The sequence below is a fragment of the Tetrahymena thermophila genome (genome assembly GCF_000189635.1).
Source record: "Tetrahymena thermophila SB210 genomic scaffold scf_8254748, whole genome shotgun sequence".
NCBI classification, from domain to species: Eukaryota; Ciliophora; class Oligohymenophorea; order Hymenostomatida; family Tetrahymenidae; genus Tetrahymena; species Tetrahymena thermophila.
The window spans coordinates 236,883-262,684 of record NW_002476508.1 but is presented as its reverse complement, the minus strand read 5'-3'; the positions used below and the strand labels follow the sequence as shown (position 1 = coordinate 262,684).

At 22.0% G+C, this 25,802-nt stretch overlaps 8 protein-coding genes across 8 annotated transcripts; 3 read left to right on the top strand and 5 right to left on the bottom strand. All coding sequences in view use genetic code 6, as the record gives it.

The window, feature by feature from the left end:
- Positions 1–1,380: 1,380 nt before the first annotated feature.
- On the bottom strand, positions 1,381–3,525 carry TTHERM_00709630 (transmembrane protein, putative; the record flags this gene model as incomplete). Its single annotated transcript, XM_001010996.4, has 2 exons — positions 2,028–3,525; positions 1,381–1,910 (listed from the first exon to the last, which is right to left on the bottom strand). Exons 1-2 carry the CDS (start codon positions 3,490–3,492, stop codon positions 1,381–1,383), a joined length of 1,995 nt encoding a protein of 664 aa, XP_001010996.4. The 5' UTR covers positions 3,493–3,525.
- Positions 3,526–5,354: 1,829 nt separating this feature from the next.
- Positions 5,355–7,746, bottom strand: TTHERM_00709620 (von willebrand factor type A (VWA) domain was originally protein; the record flags this gene model as incomplete). The annotated part of the gene is made up of 2 exons (XM_001010995.2): positions 5,355–5,747; positions 5,995–7,746. 2 exons carry the CDS (start codon positions 7,744–7,746, stop codon positions 5,355–5,357), a joined length of 2,145 nt encoding a protein of 714 aa, XP_001010995.2.
- Positions 7,747–9,411: 1,665 nt separating this feature from the next.
- On the bottom strand, positions 9,412–11,391 carry TTHERM_000709619 (von willebrand factor type A (VWA) domain was originally protein; the record flags this gene model as incomplete). The annotated part of the gene is made up of 1 exon (XM_012796321.1): positions 9,412–11,391. The coding sequence occupies exon 1, from the start codon at positions 11,290–11,292 to the stop codon at positions 9,412–9,414; it is 1,881 nt and encodes a 626-aa protein (XP_012651775.1). The 5' UTR covers positions 11,293–11,391.
- A 1,079-nt stretch (positions 11,392–12,470) lies between these two features.
- On the top strand, positions 12,471–13,223 carry TTHERM_000709618 (transmembrane protein, putative; the record flags this gene model as incomplete). The annotated part of the gene is made up of 2 exons (XM_012796320.1): positions 12,471–12,961; positions 13,016–13,223. The coding sequence occupies 2 exons, from the start codon at positions 12,471–12,473 to the stop codon at positions 13,221–13,223; spliced, it is 699 nt and encodes a 232-aa protein (XP_012651774.1).
- Positions 13,224–14,273: 1,050 nt separating this feature from the next.
- TTHERM_00709600 (von willebrand factor type A domain protein) lies at positions 14,274–16,639 on the bottom strand (the record flags this gene model as incomplete). The annotated part of the gene is made up of 5 exons (XM_001010993.2): positions 14,274–14,363; positions 14,414–16,036; positions 16,124–16,321; positions 16,377–16,556; positions 16,616–16,639. The coding sequence occupies 5 exons, from the start codon at positions 16,637–16,639 to the stop codon at positions 14,274–14,276; spliced, it is 2,115 nt and encodes a 704-aa protein (XP_001010993.2).
- A 907-nt stretch (positions 16,640–17,546) lies between these two features.
- On the bottom strand, positions 17,547–19,428 carry TTHERM_000709599 (von willebrand factor type A domain protein, putative; the record flags this gene model as incomplete). The annotated part of the gene is made up of 6 exons (XM_012796319.1): positions 17,547–17,714; positions 17,782–17,867; positions 17,910–18,427; positions 18,490–18,539; positions 18,646–19,356; positions 19,414–19,428. The coding sequence occupies 6 exons, from the start codon at positions 19,426–19,428 to the stop codon at positions 17,547–17,549; spliced, it is 1,548 nt and encodes a 515-aa protein (XP_012651773.1).
- A 721-nt stretch (positions 19,429–20,149) lies between these two features.
- On the top strand, positions 20,150–23,101 carry TTHERM_00709590 (DnaJ domain protein; the record flags this gene model as incomplete). The annotated part of the gene is made up of 9 exons (XM_001010992.2): positions 20,150–20,171; positions 20,252–20,928; positions 20,988–21,070; positions 21,152–21,263; positions 21,431–21,758; positions 21,817–21,992; positions 22,047–22,097; positions 22,161–22,826; positions 22,910–23,101. The coding sequence occupies 9 exons, from the start codon at positions 20,150–20,152 to the stop codon at positions 23,099–23,101; spliced, it is 2,307 nt and encodes a 768-aa protein (XP_001010992.2).
- A 269-nt stretch (positions 23,102–23,370) lies between these two features.
- TTHERM_000709589 (DnaJ domain protein) lies at positions 23,371–25,759 on the top strand (the record flags this gene model as incomplete). The annotated part of the gene is made up of 8 exons (XM_012796318.1): positions 23,371–23,432; positions 23,503–23,678; positions 23,918–24,179; positions 24,344–24,710; positions 24,840–25,097; positions 25,160–25,221; positions 25,284–25,559; positions 25,615–25,759. 8 exons carry the CDS (start codon positions 23,371–23,373, stop codon positions 25,757–25,759), a joined length of 1,608 nt encoding a protein of 535 aa, XP_012651772.1.
- Positions 25,760–25,802: the final 43 nt, after the last annotated feature.

Below are 25,802 nucleotides of genomic sequence, written 5' to 3'. Positions count from 1 at the left end.
TCTTCTATTAAATAATTGCTTTCCTGATTGAACTAATTCTTGTTAATTTTTTTTACCCTAAAATTTATTTATAAACAATCTAAAATACTCACACAAAAATTTAAATAATTTTCAATTTTTCGAGTTGTATGAATTTTACAAAATTTTGACTTACAAAATTGTAATTAAATACAATATTTATTTCTTTGTATTGATAATGATAAATAAGTAGTTCTAAAAATAATCTGATTTTTGTAAAATAAGTATTACTTAATGTCAAGAAATTATTAAACTAATATATATTATTTTCACTTGTTTTTCTGTAACCTCAAATTGTATAAAGAAATTAATCATAAAATTTATTAAGTAACTTAAAAATTAATTTTTTTCTTGAAAAATTGTTGAAAATAAGTATTTTATTTTGTTTATTAAGTAAAAATAATGATAGAGATTGTTCAGTAACCATTAATTTGGTTTTAGAAAAACGAACTAAAGCCAAAATTATTTTCTTTTTATAAATATTTAAAATATTTTCTGATTTGATTTTAAAAAGAGATAAAGAAAGAAAATAATATTTCTAAGTTATTAAAAATCTGATTCGAAGTTTTGTTAATTTATTTGCAAATTGATTGATATAGAAAGAATTAATTCATTAATGTCTAATCTAATTAATACTAAATTTTATTTAATTCTGAAACTATCTTATTGTGGTAAATTTCTAATTAAATTCTTTAGGGATAAAATAGAATTATTATCACTATTTGTTAAGCTTTGAGGTTATTTAACATTAACCTAAAGAAAAGAAGAGTTTTCACCTAATAAATGATAATTTTATTCTTTGATAGAGAAGGCTCTTTCAAATAAAAAATTAGAAAAACATTTTTATTTAAAGGAAAATAATAAATATCTTATTAAAAATATAAAAATGTAAACCTATAGCTTTAATAATAAAATTCTTTGTTCATTTGATAATAATAGTTAATTTTTAGATTAAATTAAATTTGTTAAAAGGTATAAAATTAGCATTGAACTTAATTGGAATTTAAAATATTTTTAATTATCAATCATTCAATAAGATATATAAGTGTTATTATTCTTTTAAAAAAGTAGAAAATTTCAATTCTAAAAATATTTTTCATTTGCTTATCAAAAAAAATTATATATATAGTTTGTTTTTCTATAATTATTTTATAAGAAAAAATGCAATTAATTTTTAAAAAACTTAAATTTACATAAATGATAATACTTTGCAAAGATTTTAATATTTTTTTTTTGCTCAGCTTTTAAAACACCTTTAAGAATGTTTTTTATTATTTTTTAAAAACAAAATAATAACTAAAAAAATTAATTTTAATAGATAAAACAAATTAAACATATTTTATAACAAATTTAACATAAGTTTCATGAATTTTATTTATTTAATTAATTGATTTAGTTATAGTTTTAGAAACAATTTTTATTAACGAGAGAAGAGTAAATTTAAATATCAACTGGGGATATTTTATTGTTGGATTTAACTCTCTCTATAAAAGAACTTAGCTATTAAAATAGGGTTTATTTGTTATTAATCATTTCTTCTATTTTTTAAAGGTGATTTTCTCTTTCTAATAAAAATTTGTTTTGTGATTCCTATTAAATTTAATTGGTTGTTAAAATCTCTTTTTGATTTCTTTCTATGCAATTTGTTTCTTCTTTGAGCGATTTTGAGCTCTCTATTTTCTAATTTTAGCTATAAAATTATTTTTTGCGCGGGCTTTTATATACTGATTGAATTTATTGCTCTCTATCATTAAGAATACTTACTACCATAGCACTATTTCCTTCTTCATATTCATTTTATTTAGAGTTTATCTATAACTTATTCATACTTGCAATTTGAATATTATTTTAAGCTAAAGAGCTTTGTTAGTTACTACTTTATTATTACTAAGCTTTTTATATTAAATAACAATTAAACTAAAAATAAATGGAAGGAAGATAAGTAAATGGATATTTTTTAAAAAAATCAATAGAAAAAATTAATTATCTTTAAAAAAATAAGAATTTACTTTTATTTTTTTTATTAAATTTTTTTTTAAATTCCTCTTAAAATTTGGAATCAAATTTCATATCGCAACCACAGAATTATAATGCTGCAAACTAATCTTCAGTTAGTAATAACCTTATTGCTTTTTTAATTTAGAGCAAGTCTTTGTAAACTTCAAAGATATCTAATTTTTTAATTATTTATGATATAGATTCTTTCTATAAATTAATCTCTTTCTTATAAATTTCTTGCTTTTTGCAAAAAATTTTATCAATCAAAAACTTTAATCTTGTTTTAAAACTAATTTGTGATTCTTTTTTTTTCTTTAGAACATCTGCTTCATAAATATCATTATGAAGAGAATAAATTTGTTCTGCTTATGACATAAACGATACTTTTAAAGGAGTTGATTCACTTTGGTCTTCTATTATCTTCACTGCTGTGTTTTAATAGTACTCCTTTAAATATATAGAACTAATATCTTGCATAACTTTTGTACCAGAAATAAATTTAGCAATAAAACCAAAAGCCAATAATATATTCAGAACTGTTAGAAATTAAGCTAATATTTCTGTTAATAAAGGGTACTATATTTACATTATAATTTAATTTTAATATAATTAAAATAAGAAGCAACCGTAGCCTTCATATCCTGCCTTTTAAAGTAAATTTTGATTTGAAAAATATGTTGACACTCTTGCAAAATTAGAAATATAGTTATAGCTATCTGAATTTTAAATTATAATCCCTGTTTAAACATTTGTAATCTACTGTTGTAAGACATATTGAATTTATACACTTAACTGGTCATCAAATTAAATGTAATCAACTTAAAAGGTTTCTTCTAACTCCTTTTTCTGCTAGTTAAATTAATTTATTCTAACTTTAATATAAAGAGAAAAAGTGCTAGAGATAACTATGTTATTTATTTCTTCGATTGTAGCACAGTTTGGTAATCCCAAGCAGGGCTAAACAACAAGCGAATAAAATGCTTGGCTTAAACTACCAGAATTTTAAAATATAGTTTTTTTATAGTCAGGCTAATTATCTAAATCTAAGCAAATAAATCCTTCAAAACTTGAATCATCGCAATATTTAAGAGGAATATCTTCATAGTTTTTTGGTGAATTTTGTGAATAATTCTAATACTATACAAAGTAATTCAAATATTTTTTGCCAGTTTGTTACTCCAACTCATCTATCGTTTAATTATTTGTGATGAATGTAAAACCAAATAAACTCTTTTCGAAATTTTACTCCATTTAGTTAATCTAGTTATACATTGTTTGAGTTATCTTCGGTAAGAACTTATTGCTGAAATACATGTATAATAGATACACCAAATAACAACAAGAAGTCAAAATCATAATAATAGAGAGAATTCCTCCTAAGGAAGTTTTTTTCTTCTTGCTTTTTTAATCCACAAGAAGACCAAAAGACTAAGAAAATAAATCGAATCTTTTAAATATTTACAATTTGCTCTTCATTTAATAGTATAATAAATTAATTACTCCTTTTAATAATATATATTTACCTAAATATTAATTAAATAATACATAATTTTGATTATTGATTTGATTAATACAATATTAAATAGTAATTAAATGCGAGTTTGCTTTCTAATGAATTAATATCTCGATAATAAAAGACATGATATAAATTAGATTTTAATATTAACCTCTTTCGATATTTTTACCTTATTTAAGGAAAAACATTTTTTTTATTTGAAAATAAAAAGTTTTAATGCAATATAAAAAACATATCACATTAATTACTTAATCAGCATTTTAACAAATATATTTTATGAAAATAAATTGAAAAGCTTTTAAATAAAATATATATGTTACTTAAAATTGGAATTTTTTTGTAATACTTAATGATCAAATGGTATTTTAAATTTATATTTTCAATTAAATAATTGTTTTGCCAATTAATTATTCTAAATTCTTATAAATTTGTTTTATTTTACCCTAAAATTTATTTATAAGCAATAGAAAATACTCAAAAATTTAAATAATTTTCAGTTTTCTAGTTATAAATATAAATTTAATAAAAACTTAGGCTTATAAAAATTGTAATTAAATGTAATATTTCTTTGTATTAATGATGATAATTAAATAGTTCTATTAATAATCAGATTTTTTACAAAATAAATATTATTTAATTTGAAGAAATTATTAAATGGGCTAATATATATTCTTTTCATTTATTTTTCTGTAACCTCAAATTTTAAAAAGAAATCAATCTTCAAATTTATTAAGTAACTTAAAAGTTAATTTTTTCATATGATTGGAAATTATGCATTTTATTTTAGATGATTAAGTAAAAAATAATAATTTATAGATCATTCATTAACCCTTAATTTAATTTTAGAAGATGAACTAAAGCCAAAATTATTTTCTTTTTCTTAAATAGTGAAAATATTTTCTGATTTGATTTTAAATGAGATAAAGAAAATTATATTTAAAATAATAATTTATTTACAAAATCACATAGAAAAAACAAGTGCGTTAGAAAAGTAACTAATACTAAATTCTATTTAATTATGAAACTTAATCAAATACTTTTGTAACGTAATCGTGCGTTAACATTAAATATATTTTTAAATAATCTTCAAATATGAATAGACTTATTTTATCAAAAAATTATAAATTAAACGCTAAAAATATTTTTTTTAAATTATAAAAATAAATTTAATTTCATACTTTTTTAATTATATTTTGTCATTAAATAAGTATAAAAAATATTTCATTATTGGCTTTTGCTATTTTAAAAAAAGAATCAGAGAATAAGAATTTAAAAAATGAAAAATAGAAAATTTTTAAAGATTATTTTAAATGCTAAAATAACCAATAAATAATTAAACTTTTACTTATTTTATAAAATAATAGATGGATTTATACAGCCAAACACTTAAATATATAAATTTTGATAGTATTAGACTTAGTTAGATTATTTAAACAAAAATATTTTAAGACATAAAATTTACATTATAAATTTATAATAAAAGTTATTAATATATAAAGAGAAAAATCTTATTAATATCTAGTGATATGTATGATATTACCGTAAAACCTCATAACCTCGTTCATAGATCAGGTCAACGAACGAACGAATGAGAGAGGGTGAAAATGTTTATGGGCAAATAATATTTAAGTGAATGAGAATGAATATTAGAGAATTTAGAGTAAATAAAAAAAAGGGAAATTTTCAAAAATTAAAATTAATAAAGTATTTAATTCACGAAAGGTAAGTTTTTTATTAAACACAAATAATTAGCTTTAAATGAAATTTATGAATTAATTTAAATAAAAATCAAAATAATAATTATTTTTAATAGATAATCAATTCATTTTTTGTTTTGACTTTATTTTTTTTTGAATTATAGTTGACTAACCATTTATTTTTACTTTGGAGCTTAATACAGATCCTTATTACCTCTTATGGCATATGATTATTAATTGAAGTGATTATTACATTATTATTATGCTTAGTATTGACCTTAAAGCTTATACTACTAAGGTGAAATATTCTATTAGCATTAAATTAAATCTTCTTTTATAATACTGAGTTTTTCCGAGTTATTTGGGTGAGAGTTTTCTATTTTCTTTATAATATCTTATAAAATAACTTATCCTTTTTAATATTGGTTTTTATTAGCGAGTTAGATGGATTCTTCCATAGCTTAAGCAGCTTTGACTCTTAAATAGTTAAATTCAACATTTTCATTAATGTCTGAATTCTAAGCGATATATAAAAATAATAAAAATTAGAACAAATATAAAAATCTGTTGTTGTATCATTAGACAAATTTCATACTATTAACTACAACTAATAAAAGTAAAATATAACCATTTTTAAACAATTTTAAACAGCTCAAAATTTTATTTAATTTTTCTACATTAAATATAAATTATCATACATTTTTAATATTCTGTAAACAATCAATTTTTTGTTTGCTTTTATTTAGACATCTATTAATTTTAAACCATTTTTCTTTACATGGGAGCTTAATAGATATCATTACTTCTTATGGCATATGATTATTATTAAAAGTTATTATTACATTATTATTAAGCCATGAATCTACCTTAATTTTAATATTATTAAGGTTACACATTTTTTTAGCATAAAAAGAGATCTTCTTTAATAACTTGGAGTCTTGCCTAATTATTAGGATGAGATTTTTCTATCTTTTTCAACATATCAGATAAAACAGCTTGGCCTTCTTAGTATTGGTTTCTATCAGCATACTTGATGGCATCTTCCATAGCTTAAGCAGCCTTTACTCTTATATAGTTAAATTCAACGTTGTCGTTAATTTCTGAGTCCTAAGCTATTTTTTCATTTTAAGTAAAGAGTGTCAAAACTAAGTTATTTTCTTTTAATATTTAAGTGGTATATTCAGAGTTTGTAGGAATAGCAGTTAACTGAACGTTAAGCACTCCTAAATTTCTTTCAAAATCTTAAAAGTCTTTGAAATCAGATTTTGGAACAGTCATTTCAAAGATGAAATCCTTAGAGACACCTTAAAATATCTAGTTAATTTTAATGGTGTATTCTTCGTTTTTATTTACCACTTTCCACATAGGACCATAAGTTTTAGAAACATAAGAATTTTTGAAGAACTTTTAGAACATTTCATCTCTTCTATTTATTTTAATTGAAATGTTAATGTCCTAAGCAACAACTGAAAATAAACCACCAAGTGCATCTATGAAGAATTCGTCGACTTGGTCATTTCTTTCTACATAATAAAAGCTACCGTCTTTTATTTATGCGATTCTCTACATGAGAGGGCCATCGTGATCATTACCAAAGCCAAATGAGTGAATAGTAAAACACTCTTCTTGGAGCTGTTAGTAGGTAGTTTACAAAAGATTTCTTATTCTAGAATCAGAATTATTATCCTGTCCATCAGAAAGTAAGAAGACTGAGCTGACAGAATTCCTTTATTTTCTATTTTATAAGATTGAAAAAGCTGTTTACAAACCACTTGTAATGTTTGTGCCACCATCAGCTTAAATTGACTTAGTAATTTTTTACAAATTTTCTTTATTATCTTTGTTGACTTTTCTTAATCCACACAATTATTTTGCATAGCTATTGAATGTGATAATTGACAATCTATCATGATCGTTGAGCATATCGATCAATTATAAAATAGTGTTTTTGACATTTTCTATTTTTTCGCCATCCATAGATCCAGAATTATCAATAACGCAAATTAAATCGAGATTTGGTCTACCTTCAAGTAAATTTGATTAAATTTCCATATCACTGGTTTATTCAAGAGTTTTTACAGAAACCATTATTGGAATAGTCTGATCTTAAGAATTGTTGAATTAAAAGTGCTTTTAGAAGGTTTTAACATCTAAGCTTAATCCTTTTTCTAAGTCATAAGAATTTTTGTTATTTTATTTTGATTTTACAACTTCCTAAATATTATCTTCCTATTACATTTCTTAAGATATTTAAAAAGGAAGAGAGAAAACTTATTGATTATTGTAGAATTGTTATTGATTAAGATTAGGATGAAATTATTATTAATCATTTATCTATGAAAGAAGTTCTAAAAAGTGTTAATGTTATTGATTAAGATTAGGATGAAATTATTATTAAACATTTATCTATGAAAGAAGTTCTTAAAAGTGTTAACGTTCCTACTATTAGCATTGTTATTGTTATTATTGAGTTTATTGAGGTTTGAATTTTTAGTTATTTTGAGGCCTGCGCTACATATTATTGATTTATTGGTTTTATTATTATCTTGGGATTTAAGATTGATTATTTGTTGATGAAAATTAGTTATTATTTGGTAGCATTGAAAGTGTATCCTGTAGAAAATGCTTTTGCTTTAGTAAAAAGAAATTCTTTGATTTGATTTTTTTTTTATTTTTCGAAATTTATAATATTTTTTGAATATTTTGTATTTTAATTATTATGATTAATTATCAGAAGAACAAATCCTTAATTAAAGCTAAAAATTTTTGTCCCCTAAAGGATTTTATTTAATTATATTTACATGATTCAGAAAAATAAATTAATTAATAATTTTTGTGTCACCTTTAAATTATCCTCTACATTAATTATTGCTGAATGAATTTTAATTAATAATAAAAAAAAAGTATTTTATTTAATAAAAAAGATATTTAGTTTATTATTAGCTCTGTTCTAAGAAAGAAAGAAAAAAAATTAAAATCCCGCTATACATCATATACATCATAATAAATAAATACAGTAAAATATGAGATAAAATATGTAAAATGATGTTTATTATATTTTGATAAAAATAAAATCTATAAAAAATAAAAAAATATTGAAAAAATGTTTTTACTTTAACGAAAAAATAAATAGTTAATAGTAAACTAATTAAAGCAAGATGCCATTCAAAAATTCCGTCATTTGGATGTAACTTACTATTCCATATAAGAAGAATGAAAAAATGAAGAAAAAATAGTAAATACTAAGAAATTAAAGTTGATAATAAAAAAATGAATTTAATTAAGAAAGATAAAAACAAAAAGAAAACACAAGTACAATAAAAAGAAAAATAATGATTATAATAAATTAAAAGATTTTTATTATTGAAAATTTATTTTTATAACTAAAAATATCCAAATCCAAAACAAATAAACTGTTTTTATCAAGTAAAAGTGTTAGAAGGGAAAAAATGAAGAAAAAATATGAAATAATAATAAAAAATGATTAATGAATTTTAAAATGGAAAGTAAAATTAAAGTTAAAATAACTGGAGAAGTTAATGAGATTAAAGTCAAGATTTATTATTAATTAAAAATAAATAAAAAAATTATATTTATAAAAAAATATATTTGTTATAACATTTAATCTTTTATGTCATTTATTATTTTTTTCAAAAATCCTGAATTGCAATTAATGGAAATTTAATTATTTATAACTGAAAAAAAGAACAAATAAATTTAAAAAATTTTTAAATTTGCAAATAGGAAGAGATTGTTTATTTATTTATTTAAATTTTTTGAATTTTAGTTTAACTCAAAATAAACAGAAATAAATTTTTTAACTATAAAGAATATATTAATTAATATTAACATAAAAGAAGCCTAACATAAATAAAATAAATTTAAGCAATTAAATACATTTTTATTAGTAGTTTTTTGTAATCATAATATAAATAATAAGTGTATTATCTAATAAATAGTAATTAAATAAATAATAAAATTAAAAATCACAATATAAAGAGAATAAATACCAGAACATTAATACTAAATATCTGCAAATTAAAAAATAAATTAATTGTTAAATCATTAGAAAAATTTTATAATAAAACTACAATTAATAAAAGTCAAATATAAATCATTTTAAACTGTGTAAAATTTAATTTAATTATTATTGAGTGATATACATTTTAATACATTCTAAAATCATTATTTTTTTTGATTTTATTTAGATATCTATTAATTATAAACCATTTGTCTTTACATTGGAGCTTAATAGATATCATTACTTCTTATGGCATATGATTATTATTAAAAGTTATTATTACATTATTATTAAGCCATGAATCTACCTTAATTTTAATATTATTAAGGTTACACATTTTTTTAGCATAAAAAGAGATCTTCTTTAATAACTTGGAGTCTTGCCTAATTATTAGGATGAGATTTTTCTATCTTTTTCAACATATCAGATAAAACAGCTTGACCTTCTTAGTATTGGTTTCTATCAGCATACTTGATGGCATCTTCCATAGCTTAAGCAGCCTTTACTCTTATATAGTTAAATTCAACATTGTCGTTAATTTCTGAGTCCTAAGCTATTTTTTCATCTTAAGTAAAGAGTGTCAAAACTAAGTTATTTTCTTTTAATATTTTAGTGGTATATTCAGAATCGATAGGAATAGCAGTCAATTGAACATTAATCACTTCTAAATTTCTTTCAAAATCTTACAATTCTTTGATATCAGATTTTGGAATTACCATTTCAAAGATGAAATCCTTAGAGACACCTTAAAATATCTAGTTTATTTTAATGGTGTATTCTTCGTTATTATTAACGACTTTCCACATAGGGCCGTAAGTTTTAGAAACATAAGAGTTTTAGAAGAACTTTTAGAACATTTCACTTTTTCTATTTATTTTAATTGAAATGTTAATGTCCTAAGCAACAACTGAAAATAGACCACCAAGTGCATCTATGAAGAATTCGTCGACTTGGTCATTTCTTTCTACATAATAAAAGCTACCGTCTTTTATTTAGGCGATTCTCTACATGAGAGGGCCATCGTGATCATTACCGAAGCCAAATGAGTGAATAGTAAAACACTCTTCTTGGAGCTGTTAATAGGTAGTTTACAAGAGATTTCTTATTCTAGAATCAGAATTATTGTCCTGACCATCAGAAAGTAAGAAGATTGAGCTGACAGAATTCCTTTATTTTCTACTTTATAAGATTGAAAAAGCTGTTTACAAACCACTTGTAATGTTTGTGCCACCATTAGCGTAAATTGACTTAGTAATTTTTTACAAATTTTCTTTATTATCTTTGTTGACTTTTCTTAATCCACACAATTATTAAGCGTGGCTATTGAATGTGATAATTGACAATCTATCATTATCATTGAGCATATCAATCAATTATAAAATAGTGTTTTTGACATTTTCTATTTTTTGGCCACTCATAGATCCAGAATTATCAATAACGCAAATTAAATCGAGATTTGGTCTACCTTCAAGTAAATTTGATTCAATTTCCATATCACTAGTTTATTCAAGAGTTTTTACAGAGATCATAATTGGTATCGTCTGATCTTTAGAATTGCTGAATTAAAAGTGCTTTTGCAAGGTTTTAACATCTAAGCTTAATCCTTTTTCTAAGTCATAAGAATTTTTTTTATTTTATTTTGATTTTACAACTTCCTAAATACTATCTTCCTATTACATTTCTTAAGATATTTTATCAGGTAAAGTGAAACCTTGTTAATATTAAGGCTATTAAAAGTTTTAGTTATTCAAAAATAAATTTTATGCGGGGAAATTGTATTAAGTTGGAAATTGATTATTGGAGAATTAATGATATAGATTAGGATGAAATTATTATTAAGAATTGACCTATGAAGGAGGTACTTAAAATGATAAAGGCTACTACTATAACTATTGTTATTGTTATTGTTATGGTAATTGAGGTTTGAATTATTAGTTCCTTTGAGGCATACTCTACATATTATTGATTTATTGGTTTTATTATTATCTTGGGATTTAAGATTGATTATTTGTTGATGAAAATTAGTTATTATTTGGTAGCATTGAAAGTTTATTCTGTAGAAAATGTATTTGCTTTAGTAAAAAGAGCTTTTATTTATTTTTCTGAATTAGTTAGATTTTTTTAATATTTTGTATTTTATTTATTTATTATAATTAATTATCAGAAGAACAAATCCTTAATTAAAGCTAAAAATCTTTGTCACCCACAAGATTTTATTTAATTATCTTTATATGATTGAGAAAAATAAATTAATTAATAATTTTTGTGTCACCTTTAGATTATCCTCTACATCAATAATTGCTGATCAATTTTAATTTAAGACAATAAAAAAAAAGTATTTTATTTGATAAAAAATATATTTACTTTATTTTTTAAAGATAAATTCTTTTAAGGAAAACCAAAAAATATATTTACAAATTTTAATTTTAGACAAGAAAATAAATCAATATCATTCCTCAATCTGCAAGTAGTAAAGATATTGCAAAATAAGATAAAATATTTTTAAAAAATATCTTTTAGAGTTAGAAAAAGCCATTAATTATTTAAAGAAAATCAAAAAAATACTTTTATTTAAAAATATTATTTTATTTAACAATAATTAATTAGAAGTCCCATTTAATTAATAAATATATTCGATTAAACTTATTACATAATTTACATAATTTTAATAAGGGAAATTATAATAAAAAAAATTAAATTGAGCATTTATTTTATTTGAAATAAAATTTATTTTTCTATTCTTTTTAGTTATAAATAGACTTTAATCAACGAAAATAAATATTTATCCAAATTTAAAATATTTTAAAGCTAAATATAATTATTATAAGCACAATATTTAATGCATTTAAAATAGCTATCAAAATCATAAAGTAAAAATAAAAGCCAGAAACAAAGTTAAGTTTTGGAATTATTTGAATGATACCTTTGTAATTAATTCCATAAATTATAGAGAAATTAGTGTTAAATTTGATATCAATATACAAATAAACAAATAAAAAAGTTTGCAAAAATATGATTCTCAATTAAATATATATTATAAATATCTAAAAGAAAGTTGATATTAAATCGAAAATGAATAAGTAATAAAAATGACAGAACAAAATATTTATTTTTTTTGATAATTATTTAATTTTATTTATTATTCAAATTTCTTATTAATGTTCTTCATAATCACCTGTTTTAAAATTGTAATAATATATTGGGTATCTATATTTTTCTTATGCAGGAGGTTTTTACTCAGTTGATTATTTTTCCTGATTTGGCTTCGTTGTTTAATTAGTCTATTAAGAGTTAGCTTTTTAGTTAGAGTTTTCAGAATTCATTTATGAAGCTTTTTGTCCCATTAATAAAATCAATTATGATAATAATCTTTTGGATGGATGAATAATTAATAAAATTTCTATATTTTAGATATTATTTTTTATAAAAAATAATAACAATAAATTGGTTTCCTTTTTATATTATAGATATTAGGATTTTTGATCAAAAAGATAAATAAAAAGAAGGTCTTCTAATTTTTTTCTAGCTTTTGAGAACGAATAAATAAAAAAGAGGAGATTAGTTTATTCTACTTGACTTGAGAAAATACAAATTTTAACACTTTTAAAATAAAATAAAAAATGAAAATGAAGAAGTTAAAGATAATAATGCACCTTATTTGAAGATATACATATTTCTTTATTAAATAGAATAAGTCAACTATTTAATGATGTAAAAAAATTGCATAAAATATATTTAAAATTCTAATATTAAATATATACATAGGAAATAAAATTCAATCATTTTATATTAGCATAAAAATGATGATGCAATCAATTATTAGCTAATATATTACCATTACTAACTATACCTACTTAGTGATATCTGGCATTTCCTTTTTTACTTCTTCTTCTACTTTCTTTAATTTCATTTGCAATCATATTAATAATATTTAATTCTTGTTTTCCCTCCTACTTGTCAATACTCTCTATGATAATGCCATCCATTATTATGCTATTCCATTATATGTTATAATTTATTTTTTCAATCGAAATTAAAGATTTATTAAGTTTTATTAAGCATAAGAAACCATCTACGAATTCTACAATTAAAAAACAATATTTTTTTTTTGCAGTATTAACATACAATTATTAAGCCTTATTTTTAAAAGCAAATAATTGCTTTTTACATGAATGAAAATTTTAAAGAGTTATTAAGATAAAAATATCTTTTGATTTATTGATTAAATAAAATAGTTTTATTATAATTTTTTATATAATTTAAGTAAGATAATTAATTAAACATTTTTTACCAATTCAAAAATAAATACTGTAGAATATCATATAATTCATAATCAATTTAGATATCTTGTAAATTTACCAAACATTTTACAAGATAGGTGTAAAACTGGTAAAATTTTTTTCAAATTTTTAATACTCAAAATTTACCAGCAGTATGATAATCTATATAAAGTATTTACTTAAAAATATTTTCAAATTATTTACGAAAAGCTTTAAAATATTTAATTGATATCAAAAATAATAGGAAATTTATTAATAATACTAAATATTTTTTTATCTATTTATTGAATTAAATTAATAATTAAATAAAATCATTATTAAAATCATTTTGTTCTCAAAAAATAAAAAAATTATTATCATTAAAATCCTTAAAACATCTAATTAAAAAAAAGATAAAATATATTTTGCCATTTACTTATTTTAATCAAAAAGCATATCTATCAGTTTAAAATAATAAAAAATTTTACCTAATCTTGTCCTTCTTCAGTGGTTTAGCTTATTTTTTGTAAAAATTTAGAAATATTTAATAAGAAACGACTTAAGTGTTAGTTAGGTCATATTAAAAATAGGCTTTATAAATAATTCAAATAAATATTTATTTATATATTTTTAATTGATTTATTTATGAAAACCCAAATTCAAAGGATTATAAAAAATGAATATGAAATAATTTATGTTTTAATAAATATTTATTTATCTATTTATACATTAAAATTAATTATTTAATAAAATAAATATAAATATCACTTTATTAACAAAACATATAATAGTATTAATATTAAAATGCAGCTAACCACCTAAAAAGCTAAAAGAGATTTTGTCTTTTACTTTTTCTTTTATTATAAAAATATGTCAAACACTTTAAAATATTCAAAAATGTTACCTTATCTCCTTCTGTGGTTTAACTTATTTTTTAAAGGGATTTAGGGATATTTAATAATGACTTGAGTGTAAGATCTTAATGAGATTCTGCTTATTATTGCTATTGAATTTTTCTATTATTTATATCTTAATAGGGTATATTTAAGCAGCTAGGTGTTAAAATCCTATCCGATTAAGTACTTTATAAGCTTTGGAAGATTTCACTTTCTTAGAAATTATTATTTGCTTTCTTTCTGTTTTAAATTCCTTTATTTTTCTAATCAAACATCTCATTCGAGTCGTAAATTATATTGTTTTAACCATCTATATATTCATCTTTGTCCTTTTCGAATGAATCAAACTCCTCTAGGGAATTCATTTTAGCTTACTGTAAAATTCTATTTTATTCTTATATGCTAATATCAAACCTGGTTTGTTAGTCTATATTTGATATATTATTTATTGTATTTAGCTGCTATATATTTTACAACGTTTATTGATTGCTTTGTATAAAAGCTTAATTCAATTAACTTTATGAGTGATTTTCATTTTCTTTTTCAAATAAAACATAATTTTAATTATTTATCACATTTTTTGCTGAATTCATCACACTTTCTTGTTGTTTTGGTAAAAAATTATTAAAATTTTGAATATTTTCTTATTAATAAAATTAGGGATTGAAAGATTGCTTGGTATCTAATTCGAAATATTGATTTTATTAATACTGTTATTATTATCTTTAAGCAGACTATTGTGCATATATCTTGGCCTAGTTATTGATTTCATATTGCTAAATTGCATTTATTTTTCTCTAATCATTTAGATTTTTTGCATCTCCAAAACCTACGTTATTCCATTTTTGAAGAATCTTTTCAGTTTCAGGAGTTATATATTTAGAATAAGAAGGGTTCAATGAAGGTTTATCTTAAAAAAGTTTGTATTGTTATGAATCTGGTTAAGTTTAAACTGTTCGTATTTCAAAAGGTTGGCTATAAATAGAAATATTGGAATTATTATTGCCTCTAGAATTTTAAGTAAAAAGAGGAGACCAAGTCTTATCTTATACCTAAGAGTTATTTCTTGTATTTTGACTTTCATAGTTACTCTTATAATTACTAGATAATTAATGCATAGATTATGTTTCTAATTTTTCACTCTTTCCTTTATCTTCTTTATTTAATGGCTTAAAATATTTGCTAACTATATCATTCACATTTCTATGTATAGAGTCATACATATCTTTGTTTTCTGATTAATATTACTTGCTTGACTATTATTAGAGTTTTGTTTAATCTTATTTCGTTTATTCCTGATTTAAAGTAGATGGTGATGCAGTGAATAGTACTCTATTTGTTTTATCTAATTAAGAAGAAGGTGAACTGTATTTCAATTATTAATAATCTTAATCTTCAGTTTTTATAAAATTTTACTGAGCTTAATAATTCCTATTTTAAAAATTTTAACTAGATTGTCTATTACTAGAATTTTTTTGAGGTGTTATAGTCTAGCTTTAAAATGGAGACTAATTAAGCTAGTAAAGCTAATTTTATTAAGCATTCATCTGCTACAATTAATATTTATAAAAGTCTCTATCTTATTATTTCTTTATTGTGTTTTCAAGAGAATCAGCTTCTACTAAAGTATTCTATTTTAGGAAAAAAAAGATTTTCAAATTCTGAATTATTTAGTTTTCTACTTTTGATTTTGAAAAAATAAAAAATTTATTTCCTACTTATTTAGTATTTGGTGAATAGTCTTAATATCTATGGTTTTAACTCATCATTGTTTGATATGTAATGGGGTACATATTTGAATAAGAAGAGGTACAGTTATTAGGATAGGCAGGAGCTTCGTAAATCTGCCTAATAGGCGAACTTGATTTTTCTTATCCAATTTTCATGCTTTAGCTTGATAATAATTCATTTTTGGTCTGTTATAATAAACTCAATTAAAACATGAAAGTTAATAAAAAATGATTTATTTACGTTTATATTATTTAAATTTTTGGAAAAAAGTGAATCTGGTCTTCGTTCAGAAAAATACTATTATTGATTCTAAAACTAAAAAGAATATTCTCTTCCTCTTTAAAAATCAGGCTTAAAATTTCTGGGAGATGTTGGCTATGGATAGAATTAAATCTAATTATGTTATGAATTGCGAAGTTCCTTTTGTTAAAATTTATTTATTTGAGAAAAGTAAGTATAAGACTATATTATAGAATTACTCCAAAGCTATGAAATTATTGCATGCTTGATAAATCTATGCTGCGTAATATTTTATATTTGGTTTAATAAGCTACAATCGATCAGCAAATACCTAAGTTAATAACTAATTTATAATAAATAGATGAGTAAAATTTTAATAAAAATCTGAAATAAAAACTAATTTTGTTATTATCAAAGTAAATATTAATTCAATATGAATAAATAACATTCAATAAAATAAATAGATAAATCATAAAATAAAAGCACCTCTATGGATAATTTAATGATCCAATTATGAATGAATTCATTAAGTTGAACATGTGGTTTTAAAAATAAGTTTTAATTAATTTTTATTGAAAACCAGTAATAAATTACAAATAATAAGATATTTAAAATCCAAACTTTTATTATTGAAATAATATTTTAATAAAATAAGGATAATTATTTTTATAAAAATAAATAAAATATATAATTGATTCTTATAATATATTATATTGTTTTGTTTGAATTTATTAAATCTTTTAGATTTAGTAAATTATCAAAACATTAAATATTTATTATTAATTTTTAAACTCAAAAGCATAGATTAATTTTTTGATAATAAAAAATGATTAATAATAATAATTTTATAATTTTGTTTTATATATTAAAAATTTAATTTATACAAAAAAATAATATCAAAGATGTTTATGATTAAAGAATATTAAATAGAATATTTAGTTAATTATTTAGACTTAATTATAAAGCCAATTATTAAATTTATTAACGAACGGTATGACTATATACATCTATAAATTATGCAAAAATTATTAAACTAAGAGATTTAAATTGATGAATTAAAAATAAAATTATTTCTAACATTTGGTAAAAGTGCTTATTATAATGTATGGATTCCTTGTAAAATATAATATTTTTTTTTATTTGTCTATTTGTTTTTTTGCTTGAATTCTTTCAACTCCTAAAGTAGGAATTAATCATTAATATAATTTTAGTTAAAATAATTAAAACTACCAATCCAAACACTCCTTAGAAAAATAATTTTCTTCTTTTTGCTAAAGTTTATTCTAATTCTTACTTTTTTTTAAACTCGCCATCTAATTACCTTTTAACTCTTTCCTCCTTTTTTGTTTAGTCAGAAAAAAAATTAAGATTTAACTAAAATATTTTAAACTAATTTATTTATTACTTGTAAGTATTTAAGAGCTGAATTCTTTTCAGGAGATATCTGCTCTTTTGTTCTTTCATATTCGAAGTTCTAAAATCCATCATAACCTAAGAAAAAAAGTTAACTTAAATCCTAATCAAACAATTTACTCGTATTTTAATTGTTGAAAGATTAATAGGATGATTATTCTCTGTCGTTTGTTTGTGCTTCATAAAATTTTTCAGCTAAATCATCACTTTGATTGAAAGCATCATTGCCATTTTAATCAAAATCTTAAAACTTAGGACTTGAGAAGTCTTCTTCTTCTTGATAGTTGTAGCGATTATAATAATTATTTTAAATATTCTAAGTTGGCTAAATAGCTGATTTAATAGCATTTCCTTTATAAATTATCTCCTCTTCCTCTTCTATTTTATTATTATCCTTTGTCAAAGGAGAAAGCTTAGAGTAGTCCATCACTGGACTAAATATTCTTTTTTTATCTGAATCAGATGAATACATTCTGTTTTAAATGCTGTTTGACATTATCGACTATCCGCTATTAAATTATTAAGTTAAAAATCTATTTTAGTTCTAGCTCTTAAATAAGCTCTCTTTTTCTACTTGCTATGAGCTAATCAATCTATTGGTAACTCCACCCTATCTATATTTCTAAAACGAAGTGATGCTATTTTTATTAAATTAAAGATGATTTTTTTAAATTCTTAATATCATTTATTAATTTATTACTCACTTTCGATTGATCCTATTGTCTTATCACTTATTGGAGAAAATATTTTCTATATTAAAAAAATTAAAATATATTCATTGCTTGGTTTGTTGAAAAAATAATAGATGTTCTTATTATATTTAAAGAAATAAGATAAATTTTTAGTATTTAACTACCTTCCTTTATGATCTAACTGATTTTTAATCTGGTGACATGAACTATCTTTATTTGTTTATTTAATATCCATACATACTTTTATCTTATTAATCAGTGTATCTTGAGTTATAAGCACTGTTTATACTTTAAACATCTGAACTTACATATCCATTATTATTGTATCTTGTTTGCCTTATTTGATTTGGCTCAGTTAATTAAGTGTTTAATCTGTCCTAACTATTAAATGTATTTGTATTTAATGTTGCAATTTAATAAACATTAGGTTATCTGTTTTATATTTAATTGATAGTTTAGTAAGGCTATTGTTACTACTGATGCATATTATTAATTTTATTTTATTGCAAACCATTTCCATTAAAACGCTGATAAGGATCTTATCTCTCAAAAAGAACATAATCTTATTTCGTTGGAGACTAGTAAGTTGCATAGGACTAAGGAGTAGCATTAAAAGACAATTATTGTTGTTAATTTTGTTAACTTTGCTGTATAGCTTATAAATTTTAATTATACTACATTTACTACTGATATTATGTCAATTCTTAAAGAGATCTCTAAAAATTTTGGACTGGCGATGAGTATTAACCATTATTTTTGCTAACTTAGCTATTTATTGAGCTTGAAGATAGCTTATAAGGAGATTAAAGTATGTAAGGAGATTTACCATAATTTATCTACCCCTTTTAGTAGTTAAAATCTACTTGCTAATTAGCCTAAATATTTAAAAAATAGCATGATGCAAATTAGTGATTTCAGTAAATTTTTTTTACGTATTGTGGTTGCATTTATTTAAAATTGTTTGCCTAATATAAGCCTAATATGCTAAAGTCTTTTTCTTTTCCTATTAGATATCCTTGAAATCTTTTTTACTTTTTAATATTTTTATAAGATGGCTAATTGTTAATTGTTTATTTATATATTTAGTTATACCTACTATCAATAATTAATCTGATTTCTTTTTATTTCTTTAACTCTTATGATAAATATATATATATAACGAACACAGTTTTTATTTCAATTTTTTATTCTTATTTTTGATATTATAATAAAATAAAATCACAAAATAAATAAATTATTCAATAAATTTATAGATAAAAAGATTGATTAATAATATTTAACACTGGATAAATCAATCATTATAGCAAATTCAAAGATAAATATATTGATACATAGATAGATCCATTTCATTAAATCTTTATTTGTTTAAGCAAAAAATATATTTAATTACTTTTATAATTATAAAATTCATTTTCTATTTTTAGTCAATTTTTTTATTTTAAATAAATTTATATTAGATTTATGAGTAAAAATTATTTTTATTAAGTTGATTCATTTTTTAGCTTTAGTCAACAAGTTTAAACACTTGTTTAGATAGATAGATATCTGGTCCAAAAAAAAGGAAGAAAGAAAGATATCTGAAACACAAATCACAACTAGTTTTGATAAGAATAAATATCAGTAAATAAAATTTTTTCTAAGAAAGTTAAGTAAAAAATATAATAAGAAATGGCCCCAAAAAAAAACAAAAGTAAATAAAAATAAATTAACTTATATTTCGAAAGAGCATAAAATATTCTAAATAAAATCATTTTTATTATTCATAATTAGAAAACTAAGACGATGACGAACTAGATAGAAAGTTCGAATAAAAATAGGCTTTGTTGAATCAAAATTAGTAGAAATTAAATTAGGAAAATGATGAGCTTGAAGAAGATCTAACATAAAAAAAGAATATTTTTGAACAGATTAAGCAAATCAATAATGACACTTAAAATCAAAAAAAAAAGAAGGAAAAACAACAAAAAGAATAATAATAACAATAATAGCCTAGCCAACAAGAAAAGACTAAAGAATAGCCTAAAAAGAAATAATAATAAGAAAAGAAAATTCAAAAAGAAGAAAAAGAAGAAGAGGAAAATTATTAATAGGAAGATTTAGATGATTCTGATTAAGAAGAGATAGAATAAGAAAACTTGAGTGATAGTGATTCTGAAAATGAACAGAAGTAGGATCAAAAAAAAGAATCAGAAACAGCAAAAAAAGAAAAAGTAGATAAAAAGAAGTTAAAAAAAGAGAAGGAAGCAGCTGAAAAAGAAAAAAAGGCAGCTAGAAAAGAAAAATAGAAAGATGAACCAGATTAGGAATTATTTAAATCAAATCCTAAAGATGAAAGTTATTGTGATCCCTTAGTAGTTATTTTCTTTGTAGCAACCCTAGCTTTAATGTTTGTATTTAAGTACTATGGAGATAACTATAGAAGATATTCTTATTAAGAGACTTCTGATGTATTTCAATCAATTATTCTTCTTCAAAAAAAATTCTTATTTTAAGCTTTTTATAATAGAATCTTTATGGAATTTTAGAAGTAGAATCTAGTGCATCTGCATAAGAAATCAAAAATTCATATAAGAGATTAGCTAATATATGGTAAGAAAAATTTATTATAAATACATACAATAAATTTGACACTAATCAATCAATTTATTTTCTAAATAATCATTAAATAAGGCATCCTGATAAAAACCCTAATTGTGGTGAATCTTGCATTGATAAATTCTACAAAATCACAGAAGCTTGGAAGGTTTTAGGAAATGCACAAAAGAGAGAAAACTATGATTCTGTAACAATTTTGTTTTAAATTTCAATTTCCTTGGTTTATAAATTCATATTTAACTCTTAGATCAAATTCTAATTCATTCATTTAGTTAGTTAGCTAATTAGTTAAAAACAATCAAAATTTCTTAGCACGATATTAAAAATTTAAAAAAATATTTTTATTAATTTTAGACTAATGGTGTTTTGTAGTAGATTAAGAGTAAAGCTATTACTTTGAATGAATACAATTATGATTAATTGGTAATGCAAAGTACTGATGTTTGGATTATATAAATATATATGAATGGCGATGATTCTTGCAAGAGAATGTCTCCTTTCTGGGAAACTATTATTAATACATATGGACATATTGTGAAATTCGGTAGAGTAAACGCTGAAATTGACTACAAATTAGTCCAAAGACTTCCAATTCCTTCCCGTATATTCCCCACAATATTTTCGTTCTCTCACTATGATTCTCCTTAATTAGCTACTTTTAGTTCTTACAATATTGAAGCTGGTATAAATTAATTTTAAGGCCTCTTTTATATGATTAAAATAAAATTTTAAATATTTAGAATTAGCTAAGTTTGTGTAGAAATCAGTTATTAGCAAATTGATATAAATAAAACAAGAATAGGCATCATAATTATACAAAGAAATGTCAAAATTTGAGCCAAACAAAAAGATTGACATTGTTTATCTATTTTAGCTTGATAGAATTCCTATTGAATTCAAATATGCTGCTTTACAAGTAATTAAAAAATTTTTAATTATGATGATTAATTATTTTACTTATTAAATTTAGAATTACAAAGAGTTTAACTTTTATACAAATGCTTATGGCCAATCTAGCAGCGTAATATTTTAATTTATAATGAAATGAATATTATAATTTATATTAATAACATGTTATCTTTAGATATAATCATCCTTCTAAACAAGTAAGAATTTCATAGTTTTCATCAACGATGAAGAAAAACAAGTGAGAAATAAATATGAATTTGAATTTGGAAGAAAGTTTAATGCCGAAAAATTCTATAAAATATTGAACTATTTGAACTTCAGAGCTACTCCTGAGATTTCAAAGGAGAATTTCAAGTATTATTGCAAGAATTAACAAACTAGATTAGACGAAGAATCAGAATTTGAAAATGATTACCAAACTTTATGCATCTTTTTATTTAAGCAATCTCCTTATTTTGATAAATTTTTGGAATCTGCTAACAAATACAGAAAATAATACAAATCTCAGTCAATCGAAAAGTTCACTTCAGGGGAAAGAATATTTGATAATTTCCACAATATCTAATTTGTAGTCATTGATTTAAATAAGCACTGGAAATTCAGAAACACTTTAGAAGCTTATCTCTAAGATCCTAAACATAACCATCCTCTTAAATAACTCCATGCTGCTGCATTCCTTGAAGAAAACAAGAAAATTGCCCTTCTCAATAACATCAATGAATTCGATGATTGGATCCTTGATCTCCAAGATAATATAGTTGATTTTGAATATCTAAATGACTATTTATCCTCTCAAGATGAATCTTCTCTATTTTAATTCTCTCAAGACACTCCTTTGAAGGTAAAAATATTTAATATTTATTTCGTTTTATTAAATTTATTTTAAAAAGCAAAATTTTAATTTTTGTTTTTTTATACAAAAAGATGCTTTTAAGAAGCTTGAAAAATAATGCCATTGATTACAAGACTGTCATGACTGTTATCCTTGGATTTGTTGCATTACTTTTCAAATATAATGCCCATATTGCTCTTTACTCTACCATAACTCTTCTGTTTGTTTCAGTTACTTCCTTAAGTATATTTGAAACTTATGAAGAGTTTTTATACCAAAAATGAATAAAAAATACTTTAAAATTGTTATTTTTTTGTAAAAATAATTTGTAATTTTTATGAATTTATTTGATTTTCATTTAAATTAAAATATTTTAGAAATTTTGTAATTTTTTGATGTTTCTATTTAACAAATTATTCTTTGTGTTGTTTGGTAATTAACTTAGAAGCAATTAAAAATTAATTAATTAACTAATTAAATAAATACGATTGTCTGCGATAATATTTTTTAGAAATTAAAAAATTATTAAATTAAACACAAATTAATTTAAGATATGAATATCCCTGATAAATAGTAGAAATGGAAGCTTTATTAATCATATATCTATGATTATGTGTAAATATAATTTTAAATTTTATAGCTAATATTGAGAGAATAAGTTTTTCATATTTTTTTTTATCTGTAGGCTTGACAATAACTTGGATTGGCCTTGTACGACTTGCAGTTGGGGTCCAATCATATCAGAAAATTCAGAATTATTAAAGCAAAGAGTTTATTTTGCTTGCAGGACTGATGGTATATATAATGAAGCTGATACCACTTGGCAAAAACTTCCAAGTTTCCTAGTTGTTGCACAAGTAGGTAAATAGATTATTTTAGTTGCCGTTATTTGATTAAATGATCTTAAAAAGGCTTAGAAATTTTAGTATTTTAGAGAAAAGTATAGATTTTAAGAGTTTATATTTAGATAGAAGATATAAGCAAATATAACCCGCTTCTATTTGAAATTATAAGCATTTGCAAATCAATGAAAATATCATTTTGGAGATTTTGAAATGTTTAAAATATATGGACCTAATTATTTGTTTATAAATCAAAAGACATTCCCTAAGTCGGTAAGCAGTTTAACTAAGAACTGAGAAACGTTTACTTGTAGGATAATTTGAAGAAACATAAAAATTTAAAGGTGAAATAAATTATTGTTCACCCGGGAGATGCTAACATGATGAAGAAGTGTAATTTAAATCCTAAATTGTTAGCTACAAAAAATGATGCAAGCTAAGTGTTTTTATGGGATTTAGATAAACATAGATAGTAAAATTAATTTAGAGATGGTATACATGCTAACATGCCTGATCTTACGTAATTATTTTACATATTTTTTTATTTATATTGTCTCATTTTCTAATTAATATCATAAACAAGCTATTTATAAGGATTTTTAAATTTTAAATAAAGTTGGTGTTTATTTGGAATAAGAAAATGATATTTAAATTTTAATAATTTGTTTGTTTGTTTTATATCAGTTTAATAGGACACACAAGCAAGACTCCTAGTTTTGCATTAGATTGGGCGAAAAATAATTATAGAATTGGTAGTGGAGGTAAAGATTAGAGTGTTTTAATTTGGGATGTAGATGATTATCAAACTAGACTTACAAGTAATTATATGTAGTAATTTAATACACCTTAATTCACAAAAAGAGAATTGAATTCTATTGGAAACTAAAATGAACCTGTTAAGTTGAAAAATAGCTATTGCCTCACAGGACACACTGACATGATAGAGGATCTATCATTTTCTCCTGCACACAAAGATGTTCTGGTTAGTGTCGGAGATGACAAAAGACTGATAGGTTGGGATATCAGGGCTTCTTCAGAAAAGTAATTTGAAGTAAATTATCTAAGAACCTTCCTTCTTCCCCTAACATTTTTTCGTTTATTTTAATTAATAGAATTTAAGAAATACTATTTTTAAAAATATTTAATTTCCTCTTCATGATATTTAAAAATATAATGATAGCTTTTAGATTTGCATGAGGATGACATTAATTGCGTTGAATGGAGCTTAAAGAACGAAAACTATGTTGCAACAGGCTCTAGCGATGGTAATGCTGCTCTTATAGACATCAGAAAAATGAAGAAAGTAAGATCTATATTGATTCCTTCAAATGTAAACCTACCTAGTGATCAATAAAAAAACGCTATTATGAGCATTCGCTTTTAACCATCAAGCAATTACTTAGCTATAGGCTCAGACAATCTATACATATATAACTTAGTATAGCTTTTCATTTTATTTTAATTGAATTTTTATTCAAGTTTAAAATTAAATATTTCAAGGATGACCCATAATTTGATGCTTAGGGAATTGAAAAACCTATGTTTACTCATTTTGGTTAAAAGTAAGATATCTATTTATTTATTAAAGCAAAACATATAAATATATTAATTATTTTTAAAACAGAGGAGTGATTAATGATTTTGATTGGAATACAGAAAATCCATGGAGTATTTTAAGTACCTGCTAGGAGTTAGAGCATGAAACTATGGGAGGTGGTTCGCTTTAAATTTTTAGACCATTAGATTTGGTTTACATGCCAAAAGAAGAGGCCCTTTAAAAGTTGAAAGAAAATTTAATTGACTATTATTAGAAAGGAGATAGTAATAAAAACAGTTCTAAACCTAGGACAATGTCAATAATTCTACCCTAATAAAAGACTTAATAAACCGAATCTTAACAGTAATTTATTTAATTTTATCAATTGAGTTAATTAAATACAAAATGGATTATTTAGGAGGATGGATGAAGAAGAAGATAATGAAGATATTCAAGACGAAGATAATGAAGATGAGGAGGAAGAAGATGAAGTCTAAGAAGCCAGCAGTTCTAATGGAAATAATTCAAAGTAAGTTGGTAGCGATAAAATGTAAGTGGAATGAAAAAATAAATAAATTTAAAGAGTAAAAAAAAAACAACAAATAA